The sequence below is a fragment of the Melanostigma gelatinosum genome, assembly GCF_949748355.1.
Source record: "Melanostigma gelatinosum genome assembly, chromosome: 15".
NCBI classification, from domain to species: domain Eukaryota; kingdom Metazoa; phylum Chordata; class Actinopteri; order Perciformes; family Zoarcidae; genus Melanostigma; species Melanostigma gelatinosum.
Genome location: NC_136648.1, coordinates 13,485,899 through 13,501,219, shown reverse-complemented (window position 1 = coordinate 13,501,219; position 15,321 = coordinate 13,485,899). Strand labels below are relative to the sequence as shown.

The window sequence follows — 15,321 nt, the reverse complement described above, 5'->3', positions numbered from 1 at the left end:
ATCACAAAAAATAAAGTCATATGAATACCAAAACATGAATGTGTCACAATTTCCTGATAAAGAACTCAACTGCTTGGATTTGGTTGCCTTGATAACAACTGGGGTTTGTTGGAAGCTCTTTGTCCTGAGGAGTATGAAGAGTGTGACTGCAGCGCCACCTGTTGGTGATTTCTTAGGGGAAAGAGGAGAAACCCAATGGATGATCAGAGATCTGTCCTAGTAGGCTTTTGGATATTTTAGGGCAAATACGATGAGGAGAAGAAGCTTCAATCATTCCCCCAGCAACAGGATACAATGAAGAAGAAAAAGAGCAGCATAATTCTTTAATAATAAGACAGTTATAAACAAAAAGGCACAGGACTATGGCCTCATGTAGAAGCGTGGTGGCGCAAACAAAGAGCCGGCTCATGAGCCGTCCTCCTACACTCTCCCTCTGTCAAAGACTCTGGTGAACAATTACCATCGACAGAGGCACAGCTTGAAGAAGTACATTCCTTAATGTCTACTGTTGTGTGTATATTCGACCACAAAAGGAAGAACAGAGATGTGCTTCTCTTTGTTTTGTCCTTGTTCAGCATGTGCAAAGTTAAGTTCTGATAACCGTTGTTGAAATCGACCAACCCTGAGCACTGAATAGCAAGTGTTTCAAGTAGAGTGCTTTGAACAGAGAACGATATGTGAGTGCATGTGTAAGGGTGTGTGTGCCTGCATTTGCATGTATGTGCTTGTGTGAGTCTCCGTCTAGGCCGGTCTCCATCTCGCTTTGTGTCTTCACAGTTGCTATGCCGAAAGCATCTCGATCTCCTGTAAAGCGTAATAATGGGCCCAGGAAGAGCATCTGGCGCTTTGAGACGCCAAAAAAAAACGATCTCCCCGCTTCGACCTGCCACTCTTACCCCATCCACCATAATGCCGTTTTCACGTTTCATTCTCCCCCAGCGCCACGACAGACTGCGCAATCACAAAGACCCAATTAGCCAAGAGGGGATCACGATTTCGCTCGGGGACTGACGGACGAATCACATCGCGCGGTGCACGGCAAGAGCCTATGGGGCAGCGGCGTAGGTGGGTGGGACATGACTGTGGGGCGGAGGTGACACAGTGACATGGATGGAGAACGGGCTCTTGTTTCTGGTCATTTGTGTCACCAAAGTTTTGATTGATGACCGTCGGGATGTTTTTCCCACTCTCCCCTGAGATTCCCAGCTCTCTGGAGGGGGGTTTCCACAACGGGGCCCCAGCCTCGAACCCCTACTTTAAGTTTGGCCCTTAGCCCTAACCCACACAAACACACATCCACACACGCACGCTTTTTGTTCCATTTGGGGCCCCAGATGGCTGCTGCCCACACATCTGTATTGTAAAGCACCAAATATAGTCTAAATATTTGCACATGTGAACCTGCATTTATCCACAAAAAGTGTCTAATAGTGATGGAGAGAACGGAAAGGGCAGGAATAAATAAAGTGAAGTACAAACGAAGAAGACAAATGTAAAGGCGTGCATGTGTGAGAGTGTAAAGAGAAAAGCCAGAGGGACTGTAGGTGTGGGTGGATGAGAGAGATGAACAAAAGAAGCAGAGAAGAGAGATGAGGAGCAGCGCATCGCCAGTGAGGATTTGATTGGGCGGGTGGGTGGTGGTGTAGAGGAGGAAGGGGGGGGGGTGGCGGTTGGGTGTTGAAAAAGGATCTTCCCTCAAAGCCTCACGAAGATATTCCTGGAGTGAGTTAGGTTTTCATTTGGCTTGCAGTCCCACACAGAGTGCTTACATCGTACTGGGAGCTAAAAGCATTTCATATTCATTCCACTTGGCCGATATTCTCTGGGCTATATGACAGATAATTGTCAGATTTTCTAAATCTGCGAGGTGCGAGTGTGTGCGGTTTGAACTCGTCGGGTCATTAGCATGTCAGAGGCGTTCCGTTGGTACTCGGTTCGCTCCGTAACAGCTGCTAGTCTGGTCGAATTACTCAATTCATGTGTGTGTGCGAGGGGATGTGCGTCTGTGTTTATGCATGCGTGTGTTCGGTATAAACAAAGGAAGAAGCGAACAGAAGGTTTCATCAAAAACACCAAAACACCAAACGTGTGTGTGTCGTGCATCATTCGCTCACTTTGATGATTGAAGAAATCTCCATCAGCATCTTGTTTCTGCTTGTATACGTACGTGTGTGTGTGTGTGTGTGTGTGTGTGTGTGTGCACATGGAGTTCGTTTGTGTTTGTGTGTGTTTGTGTGTGATTGCATAAACATGGTGTCAGAGTGATGAGATGTTCTCTCCATCCATCTGTTCTGCTGGCGTATTCATCTTCAGAGGGATCCTTTACGGGAGAGATTGAAAGAGAGAGAGAGAGAAAGAGAGAGAGCGAGAGAGAGCGAGAGAGCGAGAGAGAGAGAGAGAGAGAGAGAGAGCACAAGAAAGACAGTTAAACAGTTAGAGTGAAGAGATTCTATTATAATGTTGGTTTTGTCTGTCAGTCACCGGAGCAACAACACACTCTCAGGTCGCCCCCCCCCCCCCCCCCCCCCCGGAGCTCCGAGGCTCCATTCAGACGTGATCTTTGAACGTGTCTGAGGGTTTTAAAGCATCTGTGAGAGGACGTGCGAGAGCGAGTCCTTCCTGTGGATGTGGTTACCAGATTCTGAGTGTGTGCCTTCGTGGACGTGCGAGCGCGCGTTCGAGAGCCAGAGAGAGAGATCTCATTGTTCTGTTCCTCCTTATCTGCCGTCTCGGCGGAAAGCCCGTGCTATTTCCCCCCTCGGCGATGTGACCCGGTTGTGATACCGCACGCCCCTTGCCTCCAAAGATAACAGACCACCCTAAAAATACTCTTCCTACCACTATTCACTCTTCCCCTCTCTTCTTCTCATCTCTTCTGGCTCACAGTATTCTCCGGAGTCTGCCTGGCCAAGAGTTGGCTCTGCCAGACGAAAATACCTCTGAGCGCTTCCTAATGTCACAGAGGTCCTTTAAGTCTATATTTCCTCATTCTTTTGGAGGCCGTGGATGTTAGTGTCAGCTTGAACAGTAGAAGTGCAATTCAGACTGTTACATCACAAGTTTTCTTATAATTTTCCACAATAATTCCTCATCCCCCCCCCCCCCCGCAGCTACTTCAGTCACCCACACTCTGGACACACAGGGCAGATGGGATGTAGGAGGAGACGGCAAGGACAGAATCTGCCGGGCTCACATAATTATACATCAAGTAATTCAACATAGCTCCTCAATAAAATATTGAAGCGTGCATTGTTTTCCGTGCCTGGCGGGTTTGCCGGTCTGGAACAATGCTAATTATGATAAACTCGGCATGTTTTTGAAGATCATGCGACAGCCAAGTGCTTAAAGAGTGTTTTCATCTTCCCGCTGCCTAAACTCTCCTCTGTTGTGAAGGGCTTTTAAGGATACTGACAATGCCCCTCTCTGTTGTTTTGAGGAAGTTTCTCGCTAATTTAAAACACTTTTATTCCAAGCTCCTTTGCCACATTTGGGGTGAGAAAGCTGTTGTTTTTGTTCTTTTTGTGTGTGCCTGTGTGTGTGTGTGTTTGTGTGTGTGTGCGCACATCCTTGCCTTTCTTTTGGCCCAAACCCACGCAGGTGACCAGAGGGGGCCTTGTGTGGGTGGACAACTCAATGGTGACCCCCTCTCTTCACCCTCACCCTCCCTCCCCTTCTCTTGCCCACAGTCCACCAGTCCAAAGAGAGAGGGAGAGGGGCCCAGGAGGAGAAAAAGTCCGTCTCGCACCCACCCTCAAGCAAAGGCACTGGTCAAAATTTTGCAATTAAAATCAACCAAAATCACAGCATAATAGGAAAAGGCCATTAGAATGCTTTTTGGCCTTTGATCATGAAGCTTGATGAGACAAAGCATGAAGAGTGGTTGCAAAGTGTTTCTTGTGAAGCAGTAACAAGTAAACAGAACATAAACCAATGACCATTTTGATAAGACAGTAACTGTTGAAGCTGCGATACTCAACATTGTTTTTATCCTGACAACAGGTCAAATAATGGCTGATCTGAAAGGAGTCGCTCATTGTTACAAAGCGACTTCTCTCTGAACTCTTCAGTCCCCCTCAGCTCTACGGAGGGCTTTCAATGAATGCTAATGAGAATGTGAGGCAACAGTTTGCTAACATGTTAGCCAATCAAGCTAATAATGATCAATGTTGTGTGTTTACAGCGGGTTACACCGTCATTTACAAAGTGAAGATAATAAAACATTCTCTGGATATGGCTTCTCAGACGTGAGGGTTTACTGCTTCTTTTCAAAACCTTTGTTCATTGAAAGTCAAAATGAATCAATTTAGTAACTTTAACTTCAGTAACACGTGCTATGCCTTTTTTTAGGTATGAATTATTTTTAGACTGAGGATTTAAGGCTGCAACTAATCATTGTGTTCATCATCGGTCAGCCAGTTATTTCCCAAGGAGACATTTGCAAATAGTTTGTTTTGATTGTTTACACAGAAGTCTGAGACTGAAACAGAGGAAAGCAGTGAAATCTTCACATTAAAGAAGCTAAAACTGAATTATTGACATTATGTTTAATACAAACGCTTGAACCACGAACAGATTATCATCAAATTATTCCCAATTACTTTCCTGTGATTGTCTTCTTTAAAATGATTAATAGTATGATCAAAAACCAACTCAATGAATCAAGAATGAAAATAACCATTGGAAGTCTTTCAGTGAGGAAACTCAAGATGACGATAAGAGGCCGTGTTTTACGGAGGATTAGCAAACGATTGTCCGGTTTATCATGTCACCGTTTCCTTTATCAGCAGGCGCAACGGATCGCAAACACACGGAAGGAGCATGGATTAGAAGCCACCATGTAAAAACTGCAACTGAACATTGTCCTGCACTGTGACAGCATAGTATTGGTTTGCTTCTCTGCTGCTGAATGACATCAGTGCGCTGCAGCGCTGAAACGTATTCTACGGAAAGAAGAAGCTTGACTTGCATTTCACATATAACTAGCAGTCCCCTGCAATGTTCCCTCTAATTTTTCATGTGTCTGGGCATACACACAAGCTCCCTGAGCACACTGAGGACCACTGTGAGCAACATCAGATGTGCACGCTGTGGCCACACACCAGTATCACACCTGTTCAAAACCTTGGATCATAGCAAGTTACATGGCTTATTAAAATAATCAAATTACAGCAGCAATTTTCACTAGTTTACTTTTAATATAAGTGATTTGACAAACTTTAAAGGAAAAAGACAAAAATCTTGTTGTTCATGAGATGTGTAGTATGTTTTATGTGAGAGTCCTGCTTGGCCATGGGAAGAGTCTTGCTTTGGCCTGTGTGAGGGTCCTGTTCTGGAAGAAATGATACATATACACCTTTCAGACATAACATTTTGTTCACATTAAAACATTCACATTTTGCACAATGACGTGTGCTGTAGCTTGTGATACAGTGTAAATTCCTGTAACTCTGTCTGTAAAATATGTAATTACTCAGTTTTTTATTATCATTTCTACTACCCATAAATTATCTAATAGTAACATAATTTAATGATTAATATCCATAAGTAAAAAATCTTAATAAATGTCACTAGAATATGCACAAATCTGACTTAAATGTTACCTTATTTTTCACGTCTGTCCTTCTCACTTCTCCAATGGTTGTACACTTTGTCCAGGTTGATGGCTTCGTCTGCTTCTTGCTTTGACTTTATGCGCATCAGCTGGTCCAAATGTGCCACTTCAAGACGATTTCTGGATGCTGTTTTGATTTAATTTTTTGTTTTTTCTGCTGAATGTGACGCTTGAGGTAGTCCAACTTCCATTCAGTCCACATTTTTCCCTCGGAAAACTCATTTGCTACTTTAGCTTCGCTGCATGTTTTGCAGAGTAGACCCTTCTCACTCGAAAAAGAAAACATCTCACCCAGTTTCACCGCTTGTTCTTCTATTTGAACATACTCCGACAGCCATTCCATCTTAAAAGAACCACATTTCTTTTTTCCAATGGCTTGGTGAGTGGATGTGTCGCTGCCCGTTCGTTTCGCCATGATAAGGGGTTAGCATTTGCGTCTCGTAACTCCGCCGCACTGTTGTTAGCTAGCTAACCTGCACGGCGCGAATGGGCAGGGCAATAGTGTCAATGCTATGATTGGCTGCGTAGCGTAAGTGAACCGAATCGTATCATTGGCTGGACACCTGTCACTCACTGAGTTACGTTGCAAAATAGTACAGAAAACAAAATTATTATTATTATTATTGGTTTAATTGATTAGATAAGATTAGGACTAATATTAGATATTAATTAATACGTTTATGTTGAATTTTATTTTATGCGCTGCATAGATTTTCTTGTGCGCTGAGACTGTGCGAGCAGTGCGCGATTGCTCAAGCGCGCAGCTTAGAGGGAACATTGGTCCCCTGCTAATGTTATGACAGATATTCAGGTTGTGTGTGACATTCACTTCACATCCATTTCTCATGTCACGCTTGACCTAAACAACACAGCACCCAATGGATGACGGTATAGCACAAACTGCTGCTGGACACCATCAAACGTGGCGTGAGTGTGTGTGTGTGTGTGTGTGTGTGTGTGTGTGATGTGCTAAATTGAGATGTGTGGGCCTGACTGGCAAGTGGGAGGACAGAGGAGGCTTCAAGGAGGGCACAAGTTATCACGAGAACATAATGAGTCATGATCTCTGAAACTGTCACGAACTGACAAAGCTCAGAGCACTCAAATAGGCTTACGAGATGCCTGTAACAGACAAAACCAATACTGAAGTGTGACTGTATCGAATTAATAAATCTAATCCGACAATTCTATCGGCACAGAGACAATAATACGTGTTCCCTTGTCACGGTTATTTCCATTGAAGGACATGCTTTATCAACACTGTTATACACAAAGTAAATTGCCAACACAGCTCATTTAGTTACTGTCTAATTGAGACATCAGACTCATTAATTCTAAGGGGGAAAAGTTACTCTGCTGTCGAGTCATTCTGCTTCATGTCTGTGGGCACAGGAGAGAATAAACAAATGTACACACTTATGAATCATAGCTACATGTGGGTGAGACTTGGCAACCGGCAGCATGGTTTCCAGCATCTGCTTTTCTGAAGTGCCCTTGAGCAAGACACACTGAATCCCCACCAGCTGCAGTGGCCCGAATCTGTTGCCGGCCTTCACACTCTTGAATTCCTTGTGAAAAGGGCAACAAACAAACAAAAAGGATTTCCCCTTCAGTCGTCTGAATAGCGTACAAAGAGAATATTCTTGCCACAGTTGAATTTGAGTGTTTATGTGTTGGCTGGCAAAATACCCAGACCCAATCCCGTACTGTACGTTGTCTAAATGTGGTAACAGAAAACTCATGGTGACTGTGCAGCATTCGTGAAGCGTTCACGGTATTTTGCTGTGCAGGAGGTGTTGATTTTTTACAACCAGTCATTTAAATCTAGATGTTGATTTTGTGATGTACAGTACGCAACAGTGTTTACAACGTGAAGATGTTGTGCCTATCTAGGTCAGCTGAGATGGATTTGGAGTTGTCAGCTTTCTGCACACTAAATAGGTCAAGCTAACGAAGGGGGGGGGGGGGGGTTGACAAGCCTCTCATTCTCCATCAGTTCTCACCACAAAACAATCTTAAGATTGCTGATTATGTAAAACACCCTGGGCTCCAGCTTTAAGCCACAATGTCAAATTATGACAATGGATATTACATTCATTTTTGTCAACGCTGGAAAAATATATGAAGCAAGACGAGGGCAATATTTTGTGTAGCAAATTCCATTTAAGCGCAATTATGCAGGCGTATGCACTGAGAGCTAAATATGCAGCAGTATGCTGTCGCTTTGGAGAAAACTAAATGAAGGGAAGAAAGTGTGATGATAAGAATCTGCTGTATCGTATATGAAGAACTTCACAGCACGATTATGAACCCCAAAAAACGCATACATATGGATAGATGCCCAAGGAAATTGTATGAATCTAATGCATCGGTGCAATAGTGCCCACATAAACAAATCTGGGTGTTGCATGATGGTAGCAGAGGTTTAATTTGTATGATCAAAGTGCAACGTGTGCCACTTTGGTTGCGATGATGCAATAGTGGGCTTCCTGTCCTCAATTTAGCAGCGACAGGTGACAAAAACACGAGTACTACTATAAGTATATATATGTGTACAGGGGTTGTGTACTCAGTAAGTTCTCTACTGGTTCTTTGCATCGTCAGCATGGCTCCCGGAGGCATGATCGTGACAGCCGTTCTCCTCTGCTTCGTCCTGGCCTTGCTCAGTCCAGCTGCCCGTAAGTTCATTTCACCACATTTCACTGCTTGTCAATCAGATTGAAATACAGTAGATATTACATTAAGACTCGATGCTTAACTGATCTGTTGATAATGTGACGTGTGTTTATGTGTGTGTGCGCAGTGGGGTCCCGTACGGGCAACGCCTGTTGTACAAGATACAACAGGAAGCCGGTACCCTTCCAGCGTATAAAGGGCTACAGAGAACAGACCACCGAGGAAAACTGCCACATCGAGGCGATCATGTAAGACTGTCTCCTGTTAAAACCATACAAACTCCAAGCCTGGCTCAATCTGAATGGGCTTGACAATGAAATTTGAATGTCATTGTCAAACCTTTATGAGAGGGTTGGTGAAGACCAACTCATTGGATTAATTGGATTAATTCCAAAATATTCAAAGACACTGGTAATTGTTTTTTGGAAAGCATTACTAATGTTGTTTCTGCAAAACGTATTGCCATGAAAATAAGCCATTGATCTAGTCGACCACAATATTTTACTGTCAAAACTAATTACTGTGGATTTCATGACTCTAAAAAGGCAGCTGTTTGATCTGCTCCACATCTCCATAAATCATGTTCACAAATGATTTGCATGCAAGCTGTCTGGGCTTTAAAGATTGAAAAAAATCCAATCACACAACAGAGCTCGGTATCAAACCTCAATAGTTTTGTATACCGATAGAATTGTAAAAAAAAAAAAAAAAAAATCAATGACTGAATTTAAATTTAAAGTTCCTGGAAAGCTGCACTGTAAGACTAAATCTAATACGCATGGAAAATATTTTGGAGAAAACTTTTCTCAAAACAAGTTGTCAGAAATATATTATGTATCAGAACTGGAACTCAGTTATCGAATGTGCACCATTATGAAAAATAATATCTCTACTTTACACTGAATTACGACATAGTGCACTGCTCTCTATGTCTGACGATGCTTCTCACTGTTGTAGTTTCTACACTGTTAAGAAGAATGAGATATGTGCGACACGCAAAGATGAGTGGGTGAGGAGAATTCTGGAACTACTCAGGTATGAGACTCCTACTCACTTCGAAATACCAACTAGTTTCAGTTTGATGTGGACCTTGAAATCAGGACAAGCTGTGTGTGTGAACCGGGGCGTTCCTTTGTTTCGGGAGCATTGTGAGTAAAAAGCTCTTATTTCTACGCAGTTCAAAACTGAAGAAGATGTCCAAGACCGGCTCTGCTGCAGGTGAAACTCCGATGTGAAAAAGAGTAAAGCCGTCCTCTAATGACGGACGTGGATCTTTCTTCAGTACCATAGAAACCTTCCCGAACAGCACCCGACGTTTCTATTTGTAAAAATCAGGTTTTGGCTTTTGGAATTAAATAATTTGTTATAGAAATGCTAATTTGAGAGAAAGTTTTAGAGAAATTGAACCGTCTATAATCCAGTCATGTTGGGAATATTATTTCTGAGAAAAAATAAAAAATGCTTTTGACTTTTACTTGCCTAAACATATGCAGTGTGCATGTAATCATGAACCAAGGGGAACCTGAGAAGAGCTTTGAGACGATGGATGTAGATTATGTGCTTAGCCTCTTAGCAAATGTTAACATTCCTGTTTTTAAAAGATGCTTTTGTGACTTTGCTGTTTCATTGCCTGCTATGAATCTGCCGCTTAATCAAGTTAATGTACTAAAACATGCTATTCCCACAAGCAAATACATTTATTTCATAATACTCCATCATTGTTGCCCACATTTATTTCATTAAACTACAACACGCACATGTAACTTAGAGAAGGCTGCTTCCAGCACATTTGCTGGAAGGTGTCTGAAAACGTTTTGATGAGCCGTCCTGAACCCCCAAGCTCGTACAAATGCATGACTTGAGTGACACAGGGGAGGCAGTCTCTCGTGCTATTTCAGATCAGCACCCCCACGGGGCTGGTGCTCCAGTCAGACAAGGTGACTCCCTCAATGACACGCTCTTCTTATCTAAACGGTCCTGAAGTCATTTCAGCTCCCCACTAGATGGCGGAATTGATCTGTAAAAAAGTGAGCCTCCGTCAGCTCCATCGTGAGGTCTTGATGATCATTTGATGAGCTACAGCGACCGTTGATTTCCAATATCACCAAATAACAACGACACGTGTGGATAGAGGACAAGGATATTTATTTTAAACAACAGACCTCTTAGTTAGATTGCTTTGAACACTTTGTTTCTTTTATCACGTAAGCTTTATGTCAGCTGAAATAACACAGATCGGAAATGATAAAGAAAAGGGAAACACATAAATAGCGCTGCTAATAAATATTAAATATGACAGGATAATCATTTTAAATAATTTTTAAATTAATTAGATAACATTTGCTGTAGATGTAATATGTCTAGGGGCTGGAGGTTGTGGGAGCACGAGGAGTGTTCTTCTTTGCTTTGCGGATCTGCCTGTAAGACACACAAACAGGAGACAACAGTTAAATTAACAGTGCGTGCTGCCGATAATCATACGTATAACACAAGTAACCAACTGGCAGAAATGGTCTTTACTGGAGACTTTCTAAGAGGACTCACTCAAGCTCCTTGATCTTCTCAAAAACCCACTCTTCTCTCCAGTGGCTGCAGACTTCTCCCTCTGTGGTCTTGAATCTTGGAGGACAAAAAAGAGAGACAAGATCAATCGACAAATCAATTTTCACCAAGAACTTGTTAACATTTTTGATCATCCCTCTTCTCTGTTTATTAAAATACGGAGGAGATTCTTACATGACTGCGCGGATACATGGGAGGTTCCTCCTCTGGACCCTGTAGCCCAAGATGGGAGCCGTGATATTCGCAGCACTGACCACCTTGCAGCAGTCCATTACCTTGATTTCTGTTTTTCAGAAAACAAAGAAAGGATTGGTTGTTATGATGAGCATACATCTCTTACATTTGCAGCGTGAAATATGAATAAATATCAACGGTGTTGGGCTAAATTTTCATCAGAAGTCAATTGTGCATGGGTACAAGTTCTTATATGTACCACTAATACACTCGTTGTATAAAGCGGTGCAGGATCTCTGACAGGAGACTTACCGGATGCCGATGCCGTCATTGCCAGAACCCCGGCGAGGAGAGCCAGGCATGCCAGTCTTCTGATGCACAACTGCATGGCTGCTGCGTGAGATGTTCCAGAGGTTCTTTGCAGAAGCCGATTGTTTGATCTGGCTGATGGAGGCAAGTGATCTCCTCTGACCAGACCTCTGATTTATACCGTGAAAAGAGGAACCAGGGAAAGCTAACCGGATGAATGGTATCTTAGGGCTTTCTACATACTGTGTGAGTATGAGGGACGCACTTGGGTGATGCTGCAGTCGACCATTTCCGTTTTTGTGATTTCATCATGACATTGACTGAGCTGACTAAGACGTTTACTCAGATTAAGGCTACAGTCGTAGCCATTTTTAAGTACTGGCTTTTAGCACTTTTTCTTTTACTATTCGTAACTAACAGTTAAATGAAATGCATTAATGTATAAATAAACAAATGTTATAGATTTTCGACAGGTTTAGCCTGTATTGGATATTCTTGCATTTATTCTTGGTGGAGTTTGCATACTTGTACTATGTTCGTGTTTGTTTTCTCTGGGTGTTTCTTCCCGCAGGCCAGAGACATGCAAAATAAGGTAAATTGGGATATTAATTTGCCTGTACATGGCAACGTGAGCGTCAGCATCTTTATGAATGAATCGGGATCCTGTCCAGGTTGTTCCAGCGCTCTGACACAATCCAGGGCTCTGAGGAAGGCAGACTAGAGAATGGATAAATACATTGAATGGATGTATTGATATGATTCTGTATGGACAGTTAAGAATCAAGTTCACTATGATGCCTCTTTCTTATGGTGTTTTAAATGATTCATTTTACAAATCATGCTGATTTCAGCAATAATGTAAAGGCAGCATCATGTGCTCTTCACTCCAACCAAAGTGTCATCTTTCTCTTTCTTTCCCTCCTTTTTTGACAGTCATGGTCAGTGCAGGGCGAGAAAAGGGGAAGGAAGAAGGCTTTCCACCACACATTTCCGATCGTCCTCCACCCAAATTTGGTCATTTGTCCTTGCCCGTTCCGTTCTTTTAGTTACAAGTCTCAACTTGTATTGACACAATTCAGACAGCATAAAAGATTAAACTACTTTGCAAGTACAAATGCAGTCCATTCTAAATTGAATTTCTGATTTGCTACAGACTAAGAAGGGAAGTTTCTTCACTTACTTGTAGCTCAATAAAAAGCTGCCAAATAACCAAAAAGACTAAGAATCAGGTTCCTCGCTGCCAGTGAAACGAGGTTGCCAGTTGTCCCACAAGACACAAGTGTAAATCACTTACTGTAAAGAGGCAGTGAGTCATCTATAATCGTATGTAGTAAACAGTATTTGATTATACAACCAGCAGTGTTCATTTTTGAGTGTTTTCAGTGACTTCAAAAACAAGTTAATTTAGAGTAAACAATGGCACCAAAATGCAAAGATCCTGGGGATTAATATCAAGACCTTTAGAAATTAATAAAAAAAAAAACAAGCCTTCATGATGCCCAAAGCTTAGTTCCTCATGAAAATCCATGTCTGTGTCCTATTGTTCTCTTATGATGACTGTATTTCTGAGCTCTGCTGTACAAAATGTAGGATTGTTTGACAACTAAGAAATAATAGAAAGAAAATCCCCACATATGTGCGTTTGTGTGTGGGATTAAGGTTTCTCAGACACAGTGTTTTAGATGATCTGGTAACACAGCAGCTCGTTATGTAGGGCAAATATTCATGATAATATTCATTACAACAAAAAGAGTTGAGTTAAGGTAAAATATATATCAGTTCTCAGTTTTAATATCTATGAATCTCAGCACCTGGTGAGGAAATCTTTGTCATTGTTGTCAATCAACAATCCTCATTAACCCTTTAAATATACAGTATTATGATCTTTGAACATAAAGCTTCAGAAAGTTAGCCCTAATCTGCACTTCCTCACCTTTGTAGTCTTGTTTCACTCTCAAAACTATAATTTCAAATGTTGCATGTATTACAGATGGACTCGTTTTATTAGTTAGTGTGTTTGTGATGAATGTGCTTGATGATAATACAACAGTAAATCAAGAGGAAAATGAAGATGGGTAACCGCATGCATTAATGGTTTGTAGTAACACATCTTAAAACGTATAGCATTCTAGGTGGTGAAGCCACCAAGCAGCCGAGTCAGCTGATATTGAATTAAACAGGCATGTATTTACTGGATTTGGTGAATGAAATGCTAGAATTCCTTCTCAATGAAAAGCAGAAATGTTTCCTCAAAATGAGGAAGGAAGCACCAGCCGTGTGATCGGCTTCGCTAAAACGAAGGTCAAAATATGAAACATTTCTGAAACACTTTCTGAATTGAAAAAGAAAGTTCTCCTTTTTTTTACGAGCCTCATTCACAAGTTTTTATTTTACATCATGGCCATTAATCTAAAATATTAAATCATGACTGTAACTGTGATTGTGTCGGACTTATTCTTCTCTCATATCATTATCTTTATTAGCTCCAAATGAGAGAACAATGTAGTTCAATCCTCAGGTGAACAATCTTAAAGTGAATCAGTGCCCTGCAGACCTCAGCACTCTACGGCACAACTACGGGATACGTCATTGATTATTCCTCAATCATAATAACTGACTATCAGTGGAGAGGGACAGGACAGAGTCAATTAAACATAATGGACCGATCTGAAAAAATTCCACTTGCATAGTCATTCTATAAAGTGTTGGGGCAACAGCTTCATCGGAGCTTATTGATTACAAGATAACTCGGTGGCTGCAGGGGAGTTGCATTTCTGATCTCTATCTTTGAGCTTTGCGTTGACTTTTCTATCCTCTTATGTCTGGTCTCAGTTTGCTACAACATGAGTGACAATCCACTTTGTGTTCTGCGTTGTGATATTAAATAGTCTTATTTGTCATTTCCCTTTGTCTCATCTGACTAAGAGCGAGAGACTCATTTACCAAAGTGAAAGTGACTCTGTCTGTGCTGTCTCTCTACAAGCCGGTGATGTTTTACTTGTGGAGGAATGTGCTGGAGGCCAGCGAAACTCTGAATACACCTCTATCAACACAAACTGCTGCTTGATGAAAATAACAACACAATGTATGCTCAAAAAAGGCCATAAAAGCCAAAGACTCCTTCTAATTAAATGACAAAACATATTGTTTGGTTGATGTGGAAAACTAGCAATCAGTTGACTTTTTACACATTCAGCAGTTACACATCAACATTCGTTTGGAGTCGTGTTTTTGTCCACATGATGATTGTCTTTTTGCTCTGTTGTTGGTCTCCTGATGTAATTATCTGGCTCTTCAGCTGCTAAAGAGACTAGCTTTGTTCACCAGCTAGTCGCTAACTGTGTCTGTCTGCTGTTTGGTGAGCAGGTAACGATGGTTTTTCAAGAGCTTTTTTTAGTTGTTGCTGAAAACAGCTGCCTGTTGCACCCGAAAAAAACACAGAGTGGTGAGAATGAACAAAAACAGTAGAGCTGCGGTCCAGAGAGCTAAGTAAAGAGCTGAAACTCACTATAAAGTTACGTAAAGCCGAGACAACCTACATATATAGCCACTGAAAAAGTAGAAAATCCTCCAATTCATGGTTAAAAGAAAACAATGAATAAATGTACACACACATTTTTGTTGTGACAGTCTCAATAAAGCACCTTAATTGAAATCACCCTTCAATGGCTTACTTTCAATTTGCTTAATAAAATAAACAAAGGCCTTAAAAAGAAAAGAAAAATCATTTTATACAGTTTTTAAAGCTCACCTGGAATCCAAGTGAAGGATGGTGTATCGTGGTCCAAATCCTGCGATGGGCCTTCTTTCCTTCCTCACGTGTCGGTCAGCATCTCTTGGGCTCTCACACAGTTTGACTGTGAAAAAAGGCAAAATCAATGACAACATCTTGCATTTATCGTATAACCCTATGACGTTCCTTTTTAATTCTGAAATCAAATGCAGCGGGAATTTCTGCTAGCAAATAGCACACTGCATTCATTTTAAAA

The 15,321-nt window shown here is 41.7% G+C and overlaps 2 protein-coding genes across 2 annotated transcripts; one reads left to right on the top strand and one right to left on the bottom strand.

The window, feature by feature from the left end:
* The first annotated feature begins 8,200 nt into the window (after nt 1-8,200).
* LOC306789859 (C-C motif chemokine 20-like) lies at nt 8,201-9,965 on the top strand. The gene is made up of 4 exons (XM_079285926.1): nt 8,201-8,289; nt 8,415-8,535; nt 9,245-9,322; nt 9,465-9,965. Exons 1-4 carry the CDS (start codon nt 8,217-8,219, stop codon nt 9,520-9,522), a joined length of 330 nt encoding a protein of 109 aa, XP_079142052.1. The 5' UTR covers nt 8,201-8,216; the 3' UTR covers nt 9,523-9,965.
* A 450-nt stretch (nt 9,966-10,415) lies between these two features.
* Nucleotides 10,416-11,467, bottom strand: LOC306788976 (uncharacterized protein). The gene is made up of 4 exons (XM_079284720.1): nt 11,336-11,467; nt 11,024-11,132; nt 10,832-10,906; nt 10,416-10,705 (listed from the first exon to the last, which is right to left on the bottom strand). Exons 1-4 carry the CDS (start codon nt 11,409-11,411, stop codon nt 10,648-10,650), a joined length of 318 nt encoding a protein of 105 aa, XP_079140846.1. The 5' UTR covers nt 11,412-11,467; the 3' UTR covers nt 10,416-10,647.
* Nucleotides 11,468-15,321: the final 3,854 nt, after the last annotated feature.

What these genes read in the sequence shown, in the direction of transcription:
- LOC306789859 (XM_079285926.1), top strand. Translation starts at nt 8,217, where the DNA reads ATGGCTCCCGGAGGCATGATCGTGACAGCCGTTCTCCTCTGCTTCGTC. An exon ending in TGCCACATCGAGGCGATCAT is followed by an intron (nt 8,536 to 9,244) that starts GTAAGACTGTCT and finishes TCACTGTTGTAG; the next exon opens with TTTCTACACTGTTAAGAAGA. An exon ending in AGAATTCTGGAACTACTCAG is followed by an intron (nt 9,323 to 9,464) that starts GTATGAGACTCC and finishes ATTTCTACGCAG; the next exon opens with TTCAAAACTGAAGAAGATGT.
- LOC306788976 (XM_079284720.1), bottom strand. Translation starts at nt 11,411, where the DNA reads ATGCAGTTGTGCATCAGAAGACTGGCATGCCTGGCTCTCCTCGCCGGG. An exon ending in AATGACGGCATCGGCATCCG is followed by an intron (nt 11,133 to 11,335) that starts GTAAGTCTCCTG and finishes TCTGAAAAACAG; the next exon opens with AAATCAAGGTAATGGACTGC. An exon ending in GAGAAGATCAAGGAGCTTGA is followed by an intron (nt 10,706 to 10,831) that starts GTGAGTCCTCTT and finishes TGTGTCTTACAG; the next exon opens with GCAGATCCGCAAAGCAAAGA.